The sequence below is a fragment of the Misgurnus anguillicaudatus genome, chromosome 12 (assembly GCF_027580225.2).
Source record: "Misgurnus anguillicaudatus chromosome 12, ASM2758022v2, whole genome shotgun sequence".
Lineage (NCBI taxonomy): Eukaryota > Metazoa > Chordata > Actinopteri > Cypriniformes > Cobitidae > Misgurnus > Misgurnus anguillicaudatus.
The window spans coordinates 6,534,451-6,558,915 of NC_073348.2; the positions used below are offsets into that span (position 1 = coordinate 6,534,451).

Here is a 24,465-nt window from a genome sequence, read left to right on the forward strand (position 1 = left end):
TATTGAGAGAAAATCTCTCACTGCTCTTAACTAAATCACTTTTCTACCTTTAATAACATTTGTACGTCGAATTTTACACGAGTTTGATTCGAGTTGCTCGTTCAGGGTTCATATTCTTAGAGCTATGACTGTGGAACAGAAAAAAACTAAATTATTTGTTTATGTGTACTACTAAATAATAATAAAAATGCACATTTCTGTAACACTTTACAAAAAGGTTGTATTTGTTCACATTAGTAAATGCATTATGAACGAAAAATGAACATTATATTGTAAATAAGCATTTATTAATTCTTGTTTATGTCATTACAGTAATTGGTGTTAGTAATTGATGTTGCTTTAACTAATGCTAACAGTTTCAAATTTGATTTAAATTAAAATGCTAAAATGAATAAGATTTACAATAAATAAATTACAAAGTATTATATGTATGTATGTATGAATGTCATACACTGTCATATATATATATATATATATATATATATATATATGAACGCTTGTGTCTTCGTCACCTTTTTCACCCCTGATGAGTTTGCACCCCTGACAACGGGCCAGTTGTTCAAAAGTAATCCATTTGGATTTCAGCTATCGGATTAGCCTCATTGCGGTCCGACGGCCCGTCCACGGGCTGTTGCAGTTTAAGAGGCATAATTTTTTGAAAGACAAAACTCGACGAAAAACAAAGTTAAACACATTATATATCCCTAGAAAGCTGAGATTCCTGTGATTCGAATGATGTAAACCATTTTAGGATACAATCAACACAGCGGGTACAATCTGTGGCTTTGTCAGACCACCCACAGCCAAATAAACAAACACAAACTGGAATAAACTCACCCTTGAAGCCTTCTGTTAGTTCACTGATCCATTACATTCCAACAAAAACGGTTTGGTTACACTGCCAAGGGTCCATACAATCCAATTCAGCGAAGTATGTAGTCCAAAACACATTTATATATCAATATGCATCAACGGAATGTAGTAATAGCGCCGTCAGCTAATTTGAAATGCTATCACAACTTCGACGCATTATATGGTCTACATCCATTTCACTCGTAAACATGAACTAAAATACGGTGTTAAAATGGCCGCGGACCCCTGACCTTTTGATTGACGGGTCATTTGAGCCAATCGGTCAATGATAAGGGTGTCGGAAAGGTGTGAATAGCCAATGAGCCCCTATGTGAAGAATGGTACCTCCCTCTTTTTGATCGACAGTAAATCGATCCAATTGCAATGGATGATGGAAATGACTGTCTGGTCTGATAGCCAATGAGTTTCTGTAAAGAATAATATGCAACTTCAGTGGGATGATTCATCTAGGCACCCGTGAGGTACCTGCGCAAAGTCACCATACGGATTCATGCGCCCGTGCGTAAAGGCAGCGTTGAGCGACTTCACGAGTAAAAGAACATAATAGTGGAAAAATGGCAAAGAGAACTGCCAAAACACACTTTTTACTGCAAGAAGTTATCGATCAGTGTACTCGTCGTGATAGTGATGAGTCGGATGACGCTATTTCTGATGAAGACAGCGAAGTTTCATCCATTGACTCTGTAGCAGAGGAGATGTTTTTGGAAGGCGGAGACGTAACTCTCGACAAGTAAGTTTTATTATTATGTTTGTTATTGTGAGCTCAAGCACAGGTGTGTTTGTGTGTGTTTGTGTGTGTGTGTGTTTCTGCGCTCGTTCTTGGATGATGGAGACGTAACTCTCGACAAGTGTTTATTATGCTATGTTTGTTTTTGTGCGCTCGTGTGTTTGTGCGTGTTTTGTGTGGTCGTGCTTGGATGGTGGAGACGTAACTCTCGACCAGTAATTGTTTTATTATGTTATGTTTGTTTTTGTGCGCTCGTGTGTTTGTCTCTATGCGCTCGTGTGTTTGTGTCTGTGTGTTTGTGTGCTTGTGTGTTTGTGCGTGTTTGGATGGTGGAGACGTAACTCTCGACCAGTAATTGTTTTATTATGTTATGTTTGTTTTTGTGCGCTCGTTTGTGTCTATGCGCTCATGTGTTTGTGTCTGTGCGCTCGTGTCTTTGTATGCTTGTGTGTTTGTGCGTGTTTGGATGGGGGAGACATAACTCTCAACAAGTGTTTTATTATATTATGTTTGTTTCTGTGAGCTCAAGCACAGGTGTGTGTGTTTGTTTATGCGCTCGTGTTTGGATGGTGGAGACGTAACTCTCCACAAGTAACTGGTTATTATATTATGTTTGTTTTTGTGGGCTCAGGTGTGTGTGTGCTCGTGTAAGAATGTCTATGTGGGCTCAAGCACAGGTGTGTCTGTGTGTGTGTTTGTTGTGTTCTCATGAATGGTATAATCCTGGTTGTTTGTGTGCATGTGTTTCTGTTTATATGCGTGTGGATACAGAAACAATGTGTAAATGTTTTGCTAATTACTTTTTCTTTATTTTTTTATATCACAGACCATCCTCTGAAAGTGAATCTGATGAAGTCTGGGAGCCAAAAAAACATACTGAGGGACAGAATGACAGCACCTCATCAGGAGAGGAGCCCCATCCTCCACCTTCCCAGAGAGGTTTTGCCAGCAAAACACCAAGAGGCAGAGCACGGGGGAGGGGGAGAGGCAGAGCACGGGGCAGGGGCAGAGGGAGAGGCAGAGGGAGATCTGGCAGCAGTAGCAGTCAAGTCGAAATGGCATCCAGCACTTCTGAAGATGGATGGAATGATGTTGACGTTCCAGACGTGACACCACCACAGCCTACATTCAGACCCACCAATGCACCAGGACCTCAGCTCATTCGTACAGCAACCTATACAGTTCTCCAGTTTTTCCAACTTTTTTTTTTCAAACACCCTGTTACAGACAATAATTACAAACACTAATGAATTTGGGTCAACTCACTATTCAAGGCCCTCCAACCCGTGGATTGACATTACCTTACAGGACATTTTTGCATTCATGGCCATGGTCATTTACATGGGTTTTGTGAAACTCCCTTCAATAACTGATTTTTGGCGAGGGGGTAATCTTTACAGCTTGCCGTTCCCCAAAAAGGTCATGACAGGAAAAAAGTTTCTCCGGATCAGCCGCTCCCTTCACCTTAGTAGCATGGTGGACGATGCTGCTAATGAGCAGAAAAGAGGAACACCACAATTTGATCGCCTCTGCAAAATAAAGCCACTCTACATAGAGATGAGGGATGCCTGCAAAAGGAACTTTCACCCTGGCAAAGAAATTTCAATTGATGAGAGGATGGTTGCCTCAAAAGCACGTATCGGGCTAAAGCAGTATATGAAGAATAAGCCTGTTCGCTGGGGATACAAAACTTTTTGTTCTTGCAGACTCAAGCAATGGGTACACTTGGGACTTCTTTGTGTATGAAGGGAAGCTGCAAGGAAACAGTGGGAAGGGGCTCAGTTATGAGTCTGTGATGGAGCTCCTTGACACCCGGTTGCTTGGCACAGGCTACAAGTTGTTTGTAGACAATTTTTACACCAGTCCCTCTCTCTTTTGTGACCTCCTTCAGAAGAGGATCTGGGCGTGCGGAACCATACGCACAAACAGAATTGGGTTTCCAAAAACACAAACAAACATTCTGAATTCTAAATCACCCCGTGGGAGTATAAGATGAATCCGGAAAGACTCCCTCCTCTTTGTTCAGTGGCGAGACACAAGGGACGTGTTCATGTGTTCCACATTACACACAGCCCATGCGGGGGACACGGTCCAGAGGAGAGTCAGAGATCCAGCTGGGCGCTGGGTGTTGAAGGACATCTCTATTCCACCAGCAGTGAAGGAGTACAACCGGTATGTATTATATAATCAACAATCTTTTATGCTATTTGAAATGAAATAAAATGTCTCAATGTTGTTTTCTTATGTCCAAACAGGTGCATGGGTGGAGTCGACCTATTTGATGCCCTGATCAGTTATTATAAAGTCATCCACAAGACCCAGAAGTGGTATAAGACTTTTTTTTATCACTTCATGGACATTGCCGTTGTGAATGCCTTCCTTCTCTACAAGGACATCACAAAAGGAAAATGACAGGTACCCATGCACCAGAAGGCCTTTAGGGAGACATTAGTGGAGGAGCTGGCAGCAGCAGCTGGCACACCAGCTCCATCAAACACTCCAAGCACTGCACATCACAAACCTGTGCATATCAGTGGACACAGCACTGCAGGTCGTCTGAAGTGCAGACACTGCCATGCAAAGACACCAGTAAAGTGCTCCTCCTGTGATGTGCCTTTGTGCTTTCAGCCAAATAGGGATTGCTATAATGATTGGCATGTTGCTAAAAACCTTTGATAGGTGTTAGGTGTGATATAATGTATATATTTTTTTTGTAGATGTGCCCCCCTATTTCCTTTGAATTTGTAAATAGTTTGATATATATATATATATATATATATATATATATATATATATATATATATATATATATATATCAAACTATTTACAAATTCAAAGGAAATAGGGGGGCTAGATGTGCCCCCCTATTTCCTTTGAATTTGTAAATAGTTTGATATATATATATATATATATATATATATATATATATATATATATATATATATATATATATATATAGTGTGTGAGTTCTAATATTAAAGTGTTTTAATACATAGCAGTTGTTTTGTCTCTTTATTTGTAGAAAGTTTGGTTTCAAGAATTGAAAAAAAACACTATAATGTGTTTATACTTCAGTTACTATGTATCAGCAATTACTGAGAGTGAATTTGGATAGGTTATATAGTAGCTCTAAGTGTAACCTTTCATTAGAGCCCAAAATTATGACTGTAGAGTAAAGCATTCAAGAATAGCAGCATGTTATGTGTCTCTTGTTACAAATGGTCATTTGGAGTCTCCAAGTGGCTTTTTTGGGGGAGCGCCTAGACATAAACTTAGATAAACATGTGTAAAACACTCATTATCCAAGGTATTGTTATCAAATTTGAAACTTGGTTTGATAAGGCTTCATGCTGTGATCCCATTGTGTTTTCCAGCTAATACCTCCCAGCTGTAGTTATCTGCAGGCATCTTTTTACAAAAAAAAATTTAGGCGGAAAATTTTCCCTACTTTTTTAGTGTGTTTAAAATTCTATAACTCAATACCAGTAAGACTTACAGTGATTCTGACAGTTCAGGAACAAACCTCAAAGTGTCCCCTTTCATTAGAGACCAAAACCATGCATATACTCCAAATGGTTCAGGAACAGTATGCAATTTAATTTGGGTAGGCCTTTTTTAGGCGTTTTTGGCAAAATTTGCAGGAACGCTAAAAGATCAAAATTTCAAAATGGGTTGTTCAATACAAAAAAATGGATTCTGAATTTGGATTGGATCACAAAATCCAATCTAGGTTTTGATCTGGATCAGATCGTCACTTTGTGTTGGTCAAAACATTTTAGTAAGATTGGGATTTGTTTGATCCCAAAAAGGAGGATTTTTTTGATCCCATCAAAAGGGTGGATTTCAGGAACAAAAATGTAATAAAACTTCCAATAAAATTTTACTAAAACATAGAAACCAACATTTAGTCTATAATACAATATTTGTATGTAATATTTAAAAAAATAATCATTTGTTTGTTGAAATTTTGTTCAGTTCAGTTTAATGATAAAGTATTCAAAGTATAACATTGGGCTATATTAAGCCTTCCAGTCAATTGAGAAAAAAAGTCAAAATAAATCCCTCATACAGCAGACAATAGCAAAACCAAAATTTAATTTTAACAAAAGTAACCTTTAACTCTCATTTGGCACTGTACAGTATTCATTAAATCACAACCATCAGAAACCAAACGTTTTAACAACCAGCATTTCTACAAATGTAAACTACCTGAAATTTCACCTATTTATGACTTTTAAAAACAGAAGAACAGACTGCATGTTAAATTAAAATAAAAAGTAAGGGAAAGTTATGTTGTTTTATTGTCTTTTCAGGTAAAAGCACTTAGACTTCGTTCACACTGCAGGCTGAAACGACCCAATTCCGATTTTTTTGCCCCTATGCGACCTGTATCTGATCTTTTCATGACAGTCTGAATGACACAGATCCGATATTTTCAAATGTGACCCAGGCCACTTGGGTATGTGGTCCTGAATCCGATACGTATCCGATCTTTTGAAATGTGACCTCTGTCTGAACAGCCAGGCCACATGTATCTGACCCGTACGTCATTGATGCGCTACAAACGTCATAATTCTGCGTTGAAGTAGGCGGGAAGGAGAAGAAGAAACAACAACCATGGAGGACGATGCTGCTGAGTCCAGTCAATGGAAGGGAAGCGAGGTCACAGATTCGATTAATATTTGGGGTGACAGCTCTATTCAGGCCAAACTCGAGGGCTCTTATCGGAACCGGGCGGTATACGAAAATATTTCCCGCAAAATGACTGAGTGTGGTTACAGACGATCCTGGCTTCAATGCCAGCGAAAAATTAAAAGCATCCGAGCCAAATACAAGGAGGTTAAAGACTGGAACAAACGAATTGGCCGTCAACGTATCACCTGTCCATTTTACGAAGAGTTGGACCGCATTTTGGGGGATAAGCCCAGCGTTCAGCCACTAGAACTGGTGGACAGCTGCTTTGTCCAAGAGGAGCCCGAGGAGGAGAGCCCAGGTCCCGCAGCAGTCGCGGCCAGCGTAGCTAGTTGCTCTTTCGGTGATACAGGTGGGTTATTTGCACATGGCTACTGTGACTTAACTTTATAACATTGAAATACGATGTGTGACAGTTTGTTAAATGCATACACAGGTGATGGGACCCTTCTAGCTCTTTCGCCTTCTGCCTCTACCTGTGATGAAAGTTCTGCAGCAAGTGAAGATACATCTGTGAACAGCCATGAATCTTCCACACCCACTGCTTGTATGTTTTTGGCTGTATTTTGATCGTTTTCCAACTCAACTAACCTCTTAACCCCCGCCTGAACCGAATACATTTTCTACAGTTTGTCATTACTCAAATCTAAGCTTCTTGAAAAAAGCAATGAAAATTTTACGAAAATGCAACTAAAAAGTGACAAAAACATGACAAAAAAGTGATGAAAACGTGACAAAAAAATTAAAATATGATGAAAGTGCAACAAAAAATTGACAGATTAGTGATCATAAAAAAAGTCAAAAACTGATGGCAACACGACAATGTTAGATCAGTTTTATAGCTTTCAAATGAGGTGTTAGTCTGGTCTGTAGGCTGTAAGCTTTTAGATTTGGGTAAAGCCCAAGAAAATGCACTCAGTAAAAGTGGAAGTTAAGAGGTTGATAGAATTCTTGGCAACCTTCGACCTAAAACATGTGATATGAAATTAATTTGTTTGAATTAAACGTTGAACTGGCTTCCACTACTTAACAGCTTACCAAGGTGAAAAAGTAGTACACTTCCATAGTGTACTGTGCTTTATTTTCGCACACTAATTTTGTACTTAATATACTAAAAATTCATCTTTAGTACTTCTTAAGATGTTCTTAAGATTATCTAGGTGTACTTCACTGTGCTATTTTGAGACACCATGAATATGAACTAAAATGCACATGTAACATACTATTTCCGTATTAAAAAATTTATTTAGTTAACACTTGTATTAAACTTGAACTCAACTTTCATACAAGGATGGGTTCGAGTTTGCTACGGGTGGTACCTAAATGCATTTTTTGAATACATTTTTAGCACATTTTGGTTCGTGTTTGTGGTGTCTCAGAATGGCACAGTGAAGTACACTTAGATGATCTTAAGATTATCTTAAGAAGTACTAAAGATTAATTTTTAGTATATTAAGTACAAAATTAGTGTGCGAAAATAAAGCACTTTAAATACACTATGGAAGTGTGCTACTTTTTCACCTGGGTAGTATTGTTTATAAATGGCCATAAATAATCATAATTATTACTAGATATAAACTGGAAAGCTTGGCGTTTTTACTGTTATACTAATAAAAAATTAAACATGGTAATCCTTATTTTGATCTGATTTTTTTACAGCTACTACTGCCAAGAGCAGAAAAAGAAAATCAAAGATGGAGGCAACGCTGGAGGTGTTTGCTGACAAGATTACCAGTGCCCTTAAAGATGACGACACAGATCTTTTGTTGAAGATGCAAGCAGCTCAGCATGAGCATGATAGTAAAATGTTCGCCATGATATCTCAGTTTATGGAGAGATCAATCCAGCCTCCACAGCCACCTTTCTACCAACCACCAATTCAGCCCCCTCAGATTTACAACTTAATTCGTCCTCCTACTCATCATTCCACAAGGTTTCCTGTGGCTTCCTCTCCATCTCCCATCCAGCCCTTCTTTCCAGATTTAAATCAACCACTGCCCTTAATACACATAATAATACACATCCTCATCTCACTCAGTCATTTTTCCAGGCACAGGCAAATACTCAGGGTAAACAGGCTTTCGACAACGAGGATCATCAGCCACCTTTCCAGTCTAAAGATGATGAAACCCACTTTACAAGTTTATGAATGGTTCTAAAATATTAATGCCAGTTAATGATGCAGTTTTGCACAATGTTCAGGTTGAAGTGTGAAGGTTATTGATATGCAATATGTTGCATTGTATTTGTTTGCACTATTATAGCCACACTGTTTTCTCTTAATAAAAAGGAAACCACAATAGGAGTATTGAAAATGTTTTTTAAAAACTTATTGCAGCTATTGTAACATATTACAGTAAAATGCAAAAAGAAATGTTATTCTTTTCTTTTAAACCTAGGTGATTGTCCTGTGAAATCATTTTCCTGAACTGTGATTTGTTGGAGAATTTTACTTAAATGTTTAAATGATGCAGTTTTGCACAATGTTCAGGTTGAAGTGTGAAGGTTATTGATATGCAATATGTTGCATTGTATTTGTTTGCACTATTATAGCCACACTGTTTTCTCTTAATAAAAAGGAAACCGCAAAAGCAGTATTGAAAATGTTATTTAAAAACTTATTGCAGCTATTGTAACATACAGTATTGTTCAAAATAATAGCAGTACAATTTGACTAACCAGAATGATCAAGGTTTTTAGTATATTTTTTATTGCTACATGGCAAACAAGTTACCAGTAGGTTCAGTAGATTCTCAGAAAACAAACAAGACCCAGCATTCATGATATGCACGCTCTTAAGGCTGTGCAATTGGGCAATTAGTTGAAAGGGGTGTGTTCAAAAAATAGCAGTGTCTACCTTTGACTGTACAAACTCAAAACTATTTTTTACAAACATTTTTTTTTCGTGGGATTTAGCAATCCTGTGAATCACTAAACTAATATTTAGTTGTATGACCACAGTTTTTTAAAACTGCTTGACATCTGTGTGGCATGGAGTCAACCAACTTGTGGCACCTCTCAGCTGTTATTCCACTCCATGATTCTTTAACAACATTCCACAATTCATTCACATTTCTTGGTTTTGTTTCAGAAACAGCATTTTTGATATCACCCCACAAGTTCTCAGTAGATTGGGGTGGCCACTCCATAACATTCATTTTGTTGGTTTGGAACCAAGACTTTGCCCGTTTACTAGTGTGTTTTAGGTCATTGTCTTGTTGAAACAACCATTTCAAGGACATGTCCTCTTCAGCATAGGGCAACATGACCTCTTCAAGTATTTTAACATATGCAAACTGATCCATGATCCCTGGTATGCGATAAATAGGCCCAACACCATAGTAGGAGAAACATGCCCATATCATGATGCTTGCACCTCCATGCTTCACTGTCTTCACTGTGTACTGTGGCTTGAATTCAGAGTTTGGGGGTCGTCTCACAAACTGCCTGTGGCCCTTGGACCCAAAAAGAACAAGTTTACTCTCATCAGTCCACAAAATGTTCCTCCATTTCTCTTTAGGCCAGTTGATGTGTTCTTTGGCAAATTGTAACCTCTTCTGCACATGCCTTTTTTTAACAGAGGGACTTTGCGGGGGATTCTTGAAAATAGATTAGCTTCACACAGACGTCTTCTAACTGTCACAGTACTTACAGGTAACTCCAGACTGTCTTTGATCATCCTGGAGGTGATCATTGGCTGAGCCTTTGCCATTCTGGTTATTCTTTTATCCATTTTGATGGTTGTCTTCCATTTTCTTCCACGTCTCTCTGGTTTTGCTCTCCATTTTAAGGCATTGGAGATCATTTTAGCTGAACAGCCTATCATTTTTTGCACCTCTTTATAGGTTTTCCCCTCCCCAATCAACTTTTTAATCAAAGTACGCTGTTCTTCTGAACAATATCTTGAACGACCCATTTTCCTCAGCTTTCAAATGCATGTTCAACAAGTGTTGGCTTCATCCTTAAATAGGGGCCACCTGATTCACACCTGTTTCTTCTTCACAAAATTGATGACCTCAGTGATTGAATGCCACACTGCTATTTTTTTTGAACACACCCCTTTCAACTAATTCAACTAATTGCCCAATTGCACAGCCTTAAGAGCGTGCATATCATGAATGCTGGGTCTCATTTGTTTTCTGAGAATCTACTGAACCTACTGGTAACTTGTTAGCCACGTAGCAATAAAAAAAATATACTAAAAACCTTGATTATTCTGGTTAGTCACATTGTACTGCTAATATTTTGAACAATACTGTATTACAGTAAAATGCAAAAAGAAATGTTATTTTTTTTCTTTTAAACCTATGTGATTGTACTGTGAAATCATTTTCCTGAACTGTGATTGATTGGAAATTTTGACTTAAATGTTTAAATAAAGTCATACATTTCCTGATGTTATTTCATTTTATTTGTGTCAATTGTGCGTTGAAATAAGCTCCAGCATCCCATGCAATTCTACAGTAGGCATAAATAAAATTTATTTTCATTTAATTAATTTTTAATACACACTAAATGCAAAGTAACTCACTTAAAAACTACACATGAAACATCTCATAGAATGGCTTTTAAAAGCATGAAGTTCAACTTTAATTTATTTTAAGTCATGTAACATCATCAAACAAATGATGCAAGATTTTTAAAACAAATTTTAATATATTGAGCTATTAAAATATTGAAGGCCTTGTAATGACACAGAAACTAACTAACAAATATATGTACAGATAAACATTGAGGTCAAAAAGTACAAAATGTTGAACGATATTGTAATTATTGTGACAGCCCAGTTTGTGGTTCAACGTTGGCTAAGAAAAAGCTGAGTCAGTGCTTCTCTGACTCTTGATGGTTGCACATCTACAAATCCCCCTCCTTCAGCCCATCTCTCAACATGAGGAACAGTTCCACCAGCCTCTTCATAATTCTCCCCGTGCATTTCACACACGTTGTGGAGTGTGCAACATGCACTGATTACGGTGGGGACCAGGGAAACGTCCACATCCAGCCGTTTAGCAAGGCACCTCCACCGGCCCTTCAGTCGGCCAAAAGCGCACTCCACAGTCATCCTGGCTCTGCTGTGGCGCTCATTGAAGTACTTCTGCTCAGCTGTCAGGGTCCCTGTGTCACAGTATCCTTTTAACAGCCAGCTTCGAAGGGGATAAGCCGGGTCACCGAGCAGCATTATTGGCACTTGAACGCCCATTTTCTCCTCAGTCTCCTTAAGATTTAAAAGCACAAAAAAGCTAAATAATTAAAGACATTGTATATGTTATAAATCACTATCACTAGATTACTCACTGGTGGAAAAAGCTCCCCTCTCTCTGCGAGTGAGTACACATGGGAATTCCAGAGTACCCTCGCATCATGAACACTCCCTGGCCATCCAGCATAGATGTTGGTGAAGCTGTTGGAAGACAGTGTTAAATTACTGAACAGTGTCCAATGTACAGTATTTTCAAGAATAATATTCTTGCAGATGTATGGCTCTACCAAAAGAAATTGAGACAAATACAGTACTTTTAAACTATTATAAAAACAATATATATATATTTCTTACCAAAACCGATGATCCACGACACCCTGGAGCAGAACTGAGTGCCACCCTTTGCGGTTGAAATACTCTGCGTGGTTATCCTCTGGAGCAATGATGGGGATATGACTCCCATCAATAGCTCCTCCACACTGAGGGAAACCCCATCTCTGCTTGAAGCCTTCAATGACCTCTTGCAGATCATCCTCTTTGGGCAGTTTTATGTACTGGGGCATGAGGACACGGCGAACTGCTTCGCAGAACTCGTGTACAATGGAGCAGACTGTAGACTTGGCTATGCCGAACAGTTAGCTATTGTACGATAGCACGCACCTGTTGCTAGCCAATACACTCCAACTCCAACGCGTTTCTGCACTGTTATGGGCCGCCGCAGACATGTCTCTTCCCGTGACAGAGTTACTCGAAGGCGCTCACAAACATAATCAAAGGTGAATCTGGTCATTCGAAAGTTACTGATAAATTCTGTATTAGTGAAGCCACTCACATCAGTATCCCACCACTCCTGGCTGTGACTCCGCACCCACACGTTTCTCTGTACCGACGTTGCTAACACTACTCCACAAAAAACGCCATGGCCAAAAACCTTGCTCTCCTCCTTCTTTTTAATTTTCTTCTTAAAGCGAGAAGATTGAAACTGTGCTGACTCCGTTGGGAAAATAACTTTGCAAAAAGAGCTCCGCTGTTCACAACACTGTTGTTGACATACATTTTTAACGTTAACTACTTCCGCAAACAACGAGTGACGTCGTTGGCCGTTGAGTACTCTTCTGCGCATGCGGGTCACTTCTGGGTCATTTTACGTTCACACGGAGATCACAAAAATGTCGCATTTAATTGGAAATGTGAACGTCCTTGCAAAAAAATCCATTTTTTAAAAAAAATCGGAATTGAGCATTAATGTTTGCAGTATGAATGAAGTCTTAGTGGCCCCATACAAACCAAACTACTTGCTGTTTCTTACATAGCTAATAGTCAACATTGACATGTGATCCCATTTAATCCAGATTTGCTAATCTAAAAAAGTGTGGATCTGGATCAGGATGATCTAATCCTATTTTGCTTTGAAAAACCAGGGGCCCGTTCTTCGTACGTCGCTTAATACATCCGAGATCAAATGAGACATCTGAGATGTTTAGATCTTACTAATTATGATCTCGCTTAACCGGTTCTTTGAACACCACTGCTGTTGATGATTAGTATGGCAGGATTGAATTATCTGAGATCACTGCGCGTTCGTGCACTGCAAGAAAAGGCAATACATATCAATAGTAGAAACACTGATCAGCCACGCTGTGATTGGCCGGTTGTTACGATGGCCAATAACACGCCCAATTTTTAACCCCTGCAGTGCACAAGCTATTCATGAAAGGTTGTGAACTTTTTATGACACTGAATTTGTAAACCCAGTTAAAGCTACTTTTGTAAAATCATCCTATATAATGTAAAATATTCTGTGAAAATATAATCTTGATATCTTTACTATGCTTGTTTAAAATTAATGATTGTAATTAAACTTTGATGCTCCTAAAGTCTCTTTAAAAACAGTTAAATGCTGTTTTATCTGTTTGAAAGAGCAACATAAAAAGCAGAATAAAAACAGGTGGTGGTCCTCCATCTTCATGTAATGTGCTGGCAGGAGTGATGTCTCTAAACTGATTGATTGTACAGATCATCTCTTGAGCAGTTGCTCTTTCTTAAACCTACAGGCAATGCAACAATTTAATTGCTGATAAATAAAATTTGAATTCAAGTTCAAGTTTACTTTATTGTCAATCAAAACCATGCAACAGTACATTACACAGCAGACTGAAATTGCGTTTCTCCCATACTCCAATGTGCAGTATTAAAAAGGATTCCACACTCACTAAGACAAACTAAACATAAGATTAGACATAGGACACCACTAGAAAAGTACAAATAAATATTTAACAGATGGGCAACAGAATGAAGTTTACAGTTATTAAACTTATTGCAATGCCCCAAAAGTGTAGTCAGGATGAGGTAATTTTGTAATAAGTGCAACATAAGGTGCAACATGGCAAAGTGCAATGTGCAAAAGCAGCATGAGATAATAAAACGTATTGTTTAACTTATATTATAGGAGCCTTTTGCAGACATGAGTTCCAAAAATCTTAGTCAGTATGAGTTATTAGGGTGGGGGATTTATAGTCCAGTTTTCATGAATGAATTAAGCAATCTGCTGGCTTGTGGGAAAAAACTGTTGCTGAATCTTGTAGTCTTGCAACCCATACTCCTGTATCGCTTGCCAGATGGTAGGAGGGTGAACAGTTTGTGTGTGGGGTGGGTGGGGTCTTTGATGATGTTGATGGCTCTTTTGTGGCAGCGAGATGAGTATATATCTTTTATTGATGGTTGAGCTGATCTGGTGATCTTCTCAGCTGACCTCACAACCCTCTGTAGAGCTTTCCTGTCAGCAGCAGAACAACTGCCATACCAGACTGAGAGACTGCTGGTAAGGATGCTCTCAATGGCACCGCTATAGAAGTTGGTGAGTGCCTGTGGGGGGAGGTTGGCTCTTCTCATCCTACGTAGGAAATGAAGGCGTTGCTGAGCTGTCTTCACAAGGGAAGTGGTGTTGGTGGACAATGACAGGTCATCAGTGATATGCACCCCCAGGAACTTGGTGCTTTTCACAGATTCCACAATGCTACCGTTGATGGTAAGGGGTGTGTGTGGTTTGTGATTTCTCCTGAAGTCCACAATTATTTCCTTTGTTTTAGTAACATTGAGATGTAAGTTGTTGGTATCACACCAATTAATGAGTTGGTGTACCTCATCTCTGTAGTCTGACTCGTCGTCGTTATTGATGAGGCCCACCACTGTTGTGTCGTCTGCAAACTTGATGATATGGTTTGAGTTGTGTCTGGCACAACAGTCGTGAGTCATCAGTGTAAACAACAGAGGACTCAACAGGCACCCTTGAGGGACCCCAGTGTTCATGATGGTTGTCTGAGAAAAGTTTTTGCCAACTCTTACTGTCTGTGGTCGGTTGGTAAGAAAGTCTAATAGCCAGTTGCAGAGTGGGGTACTGTTGCCTACAGTACTAAGTTTTTTCACCAGATGTTGTGGAATGACTGTATTAAAGGCAGAGCTGAAGTCGATAAACAGCATACGCACACAACTGTTTTTGTTCTCCAGATGGGCCAGACTGAGGTGAAGTGCTGTTGCTATGGCATCATCAGTGGAAAGCTTGGGACGGTATGCAAACTGGAAGGGGTCAAATGTGGCAGGTAGGCTGGTTGTTATGTGGGCCTTAACCAGTCTTTCAAAGCACTTCATTATAATGGGCGTGAGTGCTATAGGCCGGTAATCGTTCAGTGTTGTGACTGATGATTTCTTTGGTATCGGTATGATAGTGGTGGCTTTAAGACATTCTGGTATAATGGCTTTGCTCAGAGAGATGTTGAAGATATCTGTGAGAACATCTGTAAGTGAATTAGCACAGTCTCTAAGCAAACGCCCAGGTATATTATCAGGACCAGACGCCTTCCTGGGGTTCACCTTTTGAAGAGTCCTCCGCACATCACCAGGGTCAAGTTGAAGTGTTGCATTGTCCAAACAGGGTAGAGCTTTTATTGAAGTGATGTTGTTGCTTTCCTCAAAATGGCTGAAGAATGAATTGAGTAGGTTTAAAAAGTCTATGCTTTCCTCGCACAATGGGGGTGTAGGCCTGTAGTCCGTCACTGACTGGATGCCTTGCCAAAGGCGTCTGGGGTCTTTTGTATCAGTAAAATGTGACTGGATTTTCTGTCCATAAGCACGCTTTGCTGTTCTCAGGCCCCGGTTCAAGTTTGCCCTGGCAGTTCTAAGGGCCTCTTTGTCTCCAGACCTGAAAGCCACATTCCGTGCTTTTAAGAGCTCACATACCTCCCTGGTGAACCATGGCTTGTTGTTTGCCCTTGTGGTGATGTGTTTTATGACGGTCACATCTTCCATGCATTTGGAAATGTATCCTGTCACAGACTCAGTGTATTCCATTATATTGACATACTGTTTGGAAGTGGCAGCCTCTCTAAAAACAGACCAATCTGTGCATTCAAAACAGTCTTGGAGCGCTGAAGTAGCCCCATCTGGCCAAGTTCTGATCTGCTTCACAGATCGTTTGTTCCTCACAAGCAGTGGTCTATAAGATGGTATTAACTTGATAACCTGCGCGAGGACGTGGATGTACTGAAGAGCTATTTATTTACATAATTTAAATTACTGTTAGTTTAAATGTACTTACATTAAACAACTATACATCATTAAAAAGTGTTTTGATTTAAGATTTAGTTTTTGACCTTTATTTTAATCTGAGAATCCTAGTAACAGTAATTTCTTCATTTTTGTCAGACGTTATGAAAATGAAAAACGGTACATACCTTTAATTTGAAATATAACCCTCAGCCGCACTCATTGATAAAAATACTCCTCCGTGATCGTCATGAAAGCACTCGATAAAACAACATCTATCGGGGCTTTTAATTCAAAGTATGCATATTTGGAGAAATATTACTTCAATTTTATATGTTTACTTCAAATTTCTGCAGGGGGGGTAATATTTCACCCATTTTTATTCCAAAAATGGCGATATGAGGAAGTTTGAGTCTGCAGTCATTTACACTCAGTTTGTTTCATTCATACGTGAAGCCGGAGGGCGCTAAAGTCTCAATATGAAACTTTCTGAGAAATAATCAGACGTCAGAGCTCAGCAGCAGCTGTCAGTCAGACGTGAACTTGAACAGTGACCTGCAACGAGCGATCGCTGTTTTTATAATAACATGCAAATAAAGATGTTTTGATGTTTTAAAACCATGGAGACAATAAACACGATTAAGATTATATATGGTTTGTCTGTATTTTTAACGCTATGTCTGGTATTTTCATAACAGTACTATATATTATAATGCTATGCTAAGCTAACAGCATAAATAACATAACATTTTTTATTTTCGGTCTTATTTTATGATCCAAAGCCACATCAGATCACGCATGATTGTTTAAGCACTCGACTTTTGATGTATAAAGTGAGTTTTATTATAAATGCTTTTATTTGTCGTGTTTTGATGGTATGCTAAGCTAACGTACTAGCTGTTCTGTAAACATCTGCTGTCTGGAGATATGAGATATATGTTTCTAGGAATAATTTTACTGGTAAAGCTTCTTTAAGGTAAGTTTCTTTTTGTAAGAAAGGAATTTAATAAAAAGAAAGTGAATTGAGACAAAAGGAGGAAATAAAACACTAAATAGAATGTATGAGTAATTATTAATAATAATAATAAAATAAACATTTAGACAGCCATATCCAGGATTAAAAGTTGTTAATGACTCATTCGGATGCTTATTTAATGAGTCTGTTTAAAACCCGGAGCAATAGGACAATAAACTGAAAGGATGTTTTGAGATATAAATAAACAAACATTAGCTTAGCATTTTTGCTGTTTTCTCTAAATAAATTTACATGACATGGGTCTAAAAAACATTTAATAAAATACAGAGTTTTAGAGGTATCATCTTCAGATTTAAAACAGAACATGGTCAGACCTGTGGCTTTATCTGCAGAGCATTTCTAGATTGCTCCAAGGCCATTTTTATTTAGTTTTTCATAACAATATTTCATAAATGTTTGGTGGAGTTAATAAACAAGTATAATTTAAGCTCTCTATAACAACTTTTTTCATTATGAAAGTAACTAATGTTCACCTCTTAATAAACTTCCAAGTGTCTGCTTTCAAATGAGACCAAACTTATGCTTTTAGTGCAAAGACTTCATAAACTGTATCTATTTTAGTTTAGCTATGACATTTTTTGTGGGGGGGTTCAGAAAACAAAAAAAGGTTAACAGGTTAACATAACAGAAAGATGGTCCGAGTTTCCTAGATGGGGGTGTGGAAAGGCTCTGTATGCCTGTTTGATGTTTGAGTAGACTTGGTCCAGAATATTTTCTCCCCTGGGCGCAAAGTCCACATATTTATAAAAGTGTGGGAGAGACGTTGTAGACTTTTCTCGTACAAGACTGGGATGATTCAGACGACACATTTAACATAAAACGCACATCATTACCGGGAGCTGGAGTAGCCGCTGCCGTACAAGGCGCCGCCATTACATTGTAGTTTATTATAAGATTGTCTGTTTCTCTCTGTTCCTCTCTTTTGTGCAGTTGTAGATAATACACCAACACGTTTAGCAGTTCCCAAGAATGTGTTAAATGAAGTATGATGTGCAGTAAGGGAATGGTAATGTTATTCTACATCAAAAGATTATAAAATGCAATCGTTTCTGATAGCAATGCACATGACAGTAAAGAAATCCTCTCAGATGACAGTCCTTTAGAGCAGGGGTCTTCAACGTTTTGTGGGTCGGGGACCCCTTAGATGAGAGAGGCATGGAGCAGGGACCCCCTAATACTAAATGTGTAAAACAGAGATATTTAAGTAAGCAGTAAGGTACGAGAGGCTGCCTTTTCGTATTAGGCACAATGCAAGTGGAGTAAAGTACAACTGATGACCAATCAGAATCAAGGACTGGAACTGTTTTATAAATAGAAACAAACCATATTGTTACACAGCCATACTATATTAACATGCATCATTTTTTTGTTAAAATATATTTTGTTTTTATATTAATATAATAATAATAATAATAAAATAATATTATTTTAAGCCAAGGTATTAGCAGTGTAATATATTTTAATTTTACTGTGAATTGGACAAGGGCTTTCAGTTTATAAAGATGACTGATCATGGTGAATGGCACAAAGAGTGTCTATTCTGGTGGGGATAGGGGTTGTGCTACTTTATAATTTTGAGGTCTGTTGCCTTGCTCGTGTATCATCATTGTCACGAGTTTGAGTAACGCAGGTTTATTTTCTGCAGCTTCATTTCAGACTCAGGAGAACAACATGCAACGAGTCCGAGCGCATCTCTTTGGGGCAACTTTTTGAAAGGCGGATTTCAACCTGACTATTAATCTTTCACAAAGCACCATCACGGCGTGCGTTTCATTCATTTTTTAAATCGAGCTATAGTTTTGTCACAGTTTAAAATGCAGACGCGGTGTGGTGTCATTTGCCTGTTGAATTGGCGCTTTAAATCTGAACCGCGTGAAACAGCCGTCCAAGTTCAGAAATATAGATGAGACATGTCGCAATGATTCTAAAATGACATTCTGAAAGAAAGATAGACATAATATTTACCTGTTTTATGATGACTTTTCTGTCGCTATTGCTGCTTCCTGAGGGGAAATTTATAACTTTAGATATTTTATTTTGGTCTAAACTGAACGCGCGCCTTCAAACCTATGCGGCCACGCACGTGCACAACTTAAAGGAGACATGTAACGTCTTGTACATATATTTTACGTTTTTAACCAAAAAATAGCCTGTCATTAAACATCATTTGGCGGACCCCCTGCAGTTCCATCACAGACCCCCTGGGGGCCGCGGACCACCGGTTGAAGACCCATGCTTTAGAGAAACTATATGCAAGTGGTTAAATAAGTTTACTTCAATTGCATTATTCTTAACTGATTTCTGACTATATTAGCAATATTCCACGTTAACTGAAAGTCCTGCATCTGCTGAGTATGCACAGAAAAGTGTAGTAAAGAAGATAAAGATATGTGAAAATATGTGCAAAAACTTATTTGGCTATTTTGGTCATTTTTGTCACAGGAAAGGGACATGGTAACATATTTGTAGACAACGGTTTAAAGATAGAACAGATAGAAATTACTAAACGAAAACCCTTTCATGCATGACATTGTAAGCTACTTGACAATCTAAAGACAAAACTAAAATAGGAGATTAGTTTATTCAAATAAAAATTATTTCACACTGAGTAATATTCTTTAACATCTATTAGTGCTGGGTATGATTAATTGCTGTTTTTATTAAGGAAAATTCAAACAAATTTAAAATTAATGTGATCAGCATGTCATTCGTTGAAGAATAATAATCAAACATCTGTTACACAAAAACAAGTCACACAAGTACAGAAAAAAATATTTGTTATATTATATATTTTTTTAAATAACATCGCTAAAAGATTTAATTAATATATTCTTTTTTTTATTACGTGTTGAATTTGAAAATCTCTTTATATTAATCATGCATCTTACGCAGATTGCGCTCGTATAATGGAGAACTGCGTCAGACTTTCCGTATCACATCCCCTTAAAAAGGTACAAACTAATCTTGTTTACATGAAATAAGCCTGCTCCCTAACAGGTTTGAGCTTACGAACCTGTTGCTATGACAGCAAGTTTAGAATGAGCTTCGAAGAACCAAATAATCCAAGATCATGCCAAATCATCAACAATCAAATCCAGCTAACTGAGTTAGCGACGTACGAAGAACGGGCCCCAGGGCAAAAGTGAGATGGTTTACCTGATCCTGGATAGCAAAACATGGGATTTCCAAATCTGGATCATTTTGATCCAGATTAAACTTTTTGAACAACTGGCCCAAGAAGATAAATGAAGCATACAGGATTTTGCCCAAGTTGGCTGAAATGACTCACAATGCTACCCAACCTCATTAAGTTTGAAAAATGCCCAGAAATAACAATTCTATAATAGATTTAACACCTCTGCCTTAAATATTACACAGTGTGTGTGTACCTATCAGTGTCAACCCTATTACAACGCTCTAAAAACCAACGGTGCTAAATAGCAGTAAAAGTGGTTCTTTGCTCGTAATCATAAAAGAACCACTTTTAGTGCTATATAACACCGGTGAAGCACCCATGAAGAACCATACGGGGGCCACCATCCTAGTGTTACTAGTAGTGAGACACTTTGTGATTAAACTCTTAAATGGTTGGGGAGTACAGCACTAGCTGGGGAAAATCACAGGTCAATATTGTGCCTGAATGCGCGTGACATTGCAGTACCCCGAGAGCGATTCCAAACATACGGAATCTTCAACTCTCTATATCGCTCTCGCGCGACTATAATGTAACACGACGATCGGTCTGCACAGCATCACAGAAGGCGAACGCACCTGTTTTCTACATTAGCGCATCTGTCAATTATCGTTATTGCATAACGGAGCTCGGGGAGAGACAGGTGCGTGCAGGCCACAGCATCATTTGTACAGGTATTTGTGTTTTGTGTGTGTATATAAAAGTTCTAAATACAATCATTGTGAGTCGTAGAAGCTGTTTGAGTGTAACTTAGTGTTATGGTGTATCATGATTAAGCGTATTTAGACTTTTGTGAACGGTTCCCTTACGAAAATTAAGCATGGTTTTAATTAAGTTACACATGGTTACTGTAGTAAAAGTCAAGTACCAAAAACATGGTTACAATTTTTTTTACCGCAAAAAATCATGGTTAATTTTCGTACCGGTAAAAATAGCACAGAGTGCATAAAAACGTGTACCCACACAGCTAAAAGCCAATTACAGTGTTACAGCATTTAATTCTTAATAGTATAAATAATAATAAATTGTAAAATGTTACACCTAATATTTCTTTAAGGCATAAGAACATTAAATTCTGTTCAATTCAAATGTATGCTAACAAAGTTGAATGTAAAGAAATCACAAGTCACTGTATTAACAATTCCATTCTGTTTAATTTAAATAAATAGTAACAACGAGGAGTCAAGTGTAAAATTACAAATTACTTTGAAAACAGTTACATATTAAATTGTTGAATTTCAATGAGCAGTATCGATAAGTGTTAAATCACAAATTTCTTTCATAACTACACATTAAATGTGGTTTTATTTGAAAGTATCATAAGAACATTGACTACAAAATCACAGTGAAAACAATTACTAATATTAATTCTGTTAAATTTACAGAAATGTATTTACACTAAACATTCAAACTGTTTGCTGTGTAACATTTTTGAAACCATCAATCCAGGTCCTGGAGGGCCAGTGTCTCTGCAGAGTTATAGCTTTTACTTTTTGAGCATACATGTGACAATGCATTATTTAAACTGGTCTGTAGGTTTATGCCATCATATGGTTGGTCACACAAAATTATATGAAATTAAAACCTGTTTGTAATGTTAGGTTATAATTATGATACGCATTCAATTTACATGCTAGAAAGTTACATCCTTGTGTATCAGATTTAAGGATTACTTTTTTTACACATGTACATGCTGTATGGTAAAAGATCACTAGGGACATCAATCAATAGTGACAGATAAAGTGTTATTTTTATGTGCACACACAATGTAAAAGTTTGCTGGAAATTAATTGACATTATAATAAAACAAATAGGGTCCTGCTCTTCTCCATTCATTATGCAGGATGGGGGAACAAGCGCTTCCCTGGCCAGCCTTTGCTGTTCCTCCGTCAGGGAAACGGGTGTGGTCCTGTATATAACAGAGTTGGACCCCAAGAATAAGCGCTGTTGCCCATACTTGGAGGACAGTGTGAAACCTTTTATAAAGTAGGTCACCCCCTCCTCAAAAGTTGCCCTGTCCTGACGTGGCTGTGTAAGGTAAACCTGTGCACCGTCAGAAAGTGCACTTAGATGGCTGACTGTTTGGGTGCCAGGTCGGATTTCACTCTCCACCATCTGAAAGTTCTGTGTTTTAATGCAGGTCCGGTTGGCCACATACGTTACACGAATAGGGTTGTGGTGCTGATATGGCTGTTGTCTGAATGCCATTCTGATAGTAAGCACATGCAAGAAAACATTTTTAATGAATTGCATTTCAACATTTAAATTTATGAAAAGCTCTGAAAAGGTACTTACTTTCACACTGGATAGGGTCGTTGGTTTAAATTTGTTTCTCAAAAACTAGAAAGAAATTACATCCTGTGATTATTTCTCCAGCAAACAGATAATTGGTTGTCAGATTGCATTTGCCAAGAGGTGTTTGGCTGGCAGATTCACACAAAGATATTTATCTCTAATCTGATGAAAAAAGAAGTGGAAAATATTATTTATGTGATAGTTTACCCCAAAATAAAAAAAATCATAGTCATATTTCGAATATGTTTTGCTAGGTTATATATTTTTATTTTCATCAGAGAGAATATTGACAGGGCATTTTGTTATGTATGCACTCATTTTTATGTTTCCTCTCTTTATAGTCTAGTAGCCAGCCCATAGAGCCCCATTGTGAACCCGGAAATGTTGAGTACACCAAAGTTTTATTGCATGAATGGGAAGTATAGGTCCCCAACATACAGAAACTGCCGGATGCTAATTTACATATGTTGAGCAATTTGCATAATTAGCAATATTAGCTTAATTGTCCATTTTGGTCACATATTTTGCACTGTATGGCCAATTTCTACAATATGTAAGTGGTTTTAGAGGATTCTGATTTCATTTCTGCCACTTTCAGACTTCAAAATGGTAATTCTATAAATGATTTGGATTAATTTAGACACTTTTTTATAAATTCCGAACAAAATTTTAGGTTATTTTTATGGTAAACACTATATTCTCACATTTCAGAATCACAAGAACTCATGCTCTTTGATGTGAATGTTGATAACCTCAATATGTTTACATTTCTTGAGGTCTGGTCATGTTTTTACAGTATGCAAATAAGCTGTTGCAGTGAGCTGTTGTATATACAATAAGTATGTTGTGAAGCAAAGGAGCATAGTCTATTTTTAAAGTCGAAATTATCCTTGCCGATATTTGTATATTCTTATTTATGTTTTCACATTAAGATAAAAGGTTATAATGAGTTATAATGACAGTTTTGTTCAGTACATTGTGAATTTCTATTCAGATCCACTTTGTGAGTGAATCTGGTGTTCAAAAATTATATTAGTAACCATTATTAAAAAAAAAAAAGTATTCTTTTTTTAAATTCAGACTTCTTGTGATTTGATCAGGAATGGATTAAAAACATTTGATATTCAGTGTTCTTGCTGCTTTCTCAAGTTGTCGTATAGTATTAATTTAACCATTCGGATCTAGGTTTAAAGGACAAGTTCGGTATTTTACACTTAAAGCCCTGTTTTCAGATTGTTTATGATGAAATAGAACGGTTTTGGCTGAAATTTCGACATATGTGGCTGCCCTGAGAATTTTTGGGTGTTTGTGTTTCACCTCACACCTCTACAATGGGTTTAATGGTGCACTGGAACAATCCTTTGTAAAATGCATTAAACTTTCGTTTACAAAGACGTGAAACTCAGCGAGTGGTCAGGGGTGTTCACTGATATGCTCACACAAAAATCGCTGCAAAAGATGCTATTTCACTATTTCATCATAAACAATCTGAAAACAGGGCTTTAAGTGTAAAATACCGAACTTGTTCTTTAAGTATTTTCAAAACAAAGAGAAAAGTTTTGATCAAGTCGAAATGTCAGGAAAGAAGTGTCTGTTTGCACCATGCAGTGGCAAAAATAGCGACTTTAAAATATCTTTACAATCAGAGGAACTCTGTAACCTTGGATGGAGCCCGTATGAAATTTACAGAAAGTGCAAAAGGCCCCCAGCAGTGAAAGCACTACCTCCTACAGAACGTTATATACGCCTTCATGGAAGACGTGCCCACCTACAGGTGCTACTATGAAAATCAGCTGACCAGCCTGATCCACCAGTTGTGGATATCACCTTGTTTGGATGGGACAAAAAGATGGGTCTAAAGGAAGGAGAGGAACTGCTTATGCCCACACAGGATTCAAGTCCAGTTG

General features: G+C 37.9%; 3 protein-coding genes across 3 annotated transcripts; 2 read left to right on the plus strand and 1 right to left on the minus strand.

Moving 5' to 3' along the window:
* Positions 1–835: 835 nt before the first annotated feature.
* On the plus strand, positions 836–4,341 carry LOC129447513 (uncharacterized). The gene is made up of 3 exons (XM_055209279.2): positions 836–1,603; positions 2,427–3,772; positions 3,856–4,341. Exons 1-2 carry the CDS (start codon positions 1,428–1,430, stop codon positions 2,845–2,847), a joined length of 597 nt encoding a protein of 198 aa, XP_055065254.2. The 5' UTR covers positions 836–1,427; the 3' UTR covers positions 2,848–3,772; positions 3,856–4,341.
* A 1,379-nt stretch (positions 4,342–5,720) lies between these two features.
* LOC129445942 (myb/SANT-like DNA-binding domain-containing protein 7) lies at positions 5,721–6,894 on the plus strand. Its single transcript, XM_055206927.2, has 2 exons — positions 5,721–6,644; positions 6,729–6,894. Exons 1-2 carry the CDS (start codon positions 6,218–6,220, stop codon positions 6,860–6,862), a joined length of 561 nt encoding a protein of 186 aa, XP_055062902.2. The 5' UTR covers positions 5,721–6,217; the 3' UTR covers positions 6,863–6,894.
* A 3,994-nt stretch (positions 6,895–10,888) lies between these two features.
* LOC141369142 (uncharacterized) lies at positions 10,889–12,641 on the minus strand. The gene is made up of 3 exons (XM_073874708.1): positions 11,847–12,641; positions 11,588–11,693; positions 10,889–11,507 (listed from the first exon to the last, which is right to left on the minus strand). Exons 1-3 carry the CDS (start codon positions 12,053–12,055, stop codon positions 11,088–11,090), a joined length of 735 nt encoding a protein of 244 aa, XP_073730809.1. The 5' UTR covers positions 12,056–12,641; the 3' UTR covers positions 10,889–11,087.
* Between the last annotated feature and the right edge of the window lie 11,824 nt (positions 12,642–24,465).

Coding starts and splice junctions, on each gene's coding strand:
- LOC129447513 (XM_055209279.2), top strand. CDS start 1,428: ATGGCAAAGAGAACTGCCAAAACACACTTTTTACTGCAAGAAGTTATC. Junction 1,604..2,426: donor GGAGACGTAACTCTCGACAA/GTAAGTTTTATT, acceptor TTTATATCACAG/ACCATCCTCTGAAAGTGAAT.
- LOC129445942 (XM_055206927.2), top strand. CDS start 6,218: ATGGAGGACGATGCTGCTGAGTCCAGTCAATGGAAGGGAAGCGAGGTC. Junction 6,645..6,728: donor TTGCTCTTTCGGTGATACAG/GTGGGTTATTTG, acceptor ATGCATACACAG/GTGATGGGACCCTTCTAGCT.
- LOC141369142 (XM_073874708.1), bottom strand. CDS start 12,055: ATGCCCCAGTACATAAAACTGCCCAAAGAGGATGATCTGCAAGAGGTC. Junction 11,694..11,846: donor GTCGTGGATCATCGGTTTTG/GTAAGAAATATA, acceptor GTCTTCCAACAG/CTTCACCAACATCTATGCTG. Junction 11,508..11,587: donor GAGGGGAGCTTTTTCCACCA/GTGAGTAATCTA, acceptor TTAAATCTTAAG/GAGACTGAGGAGAAAATGGG.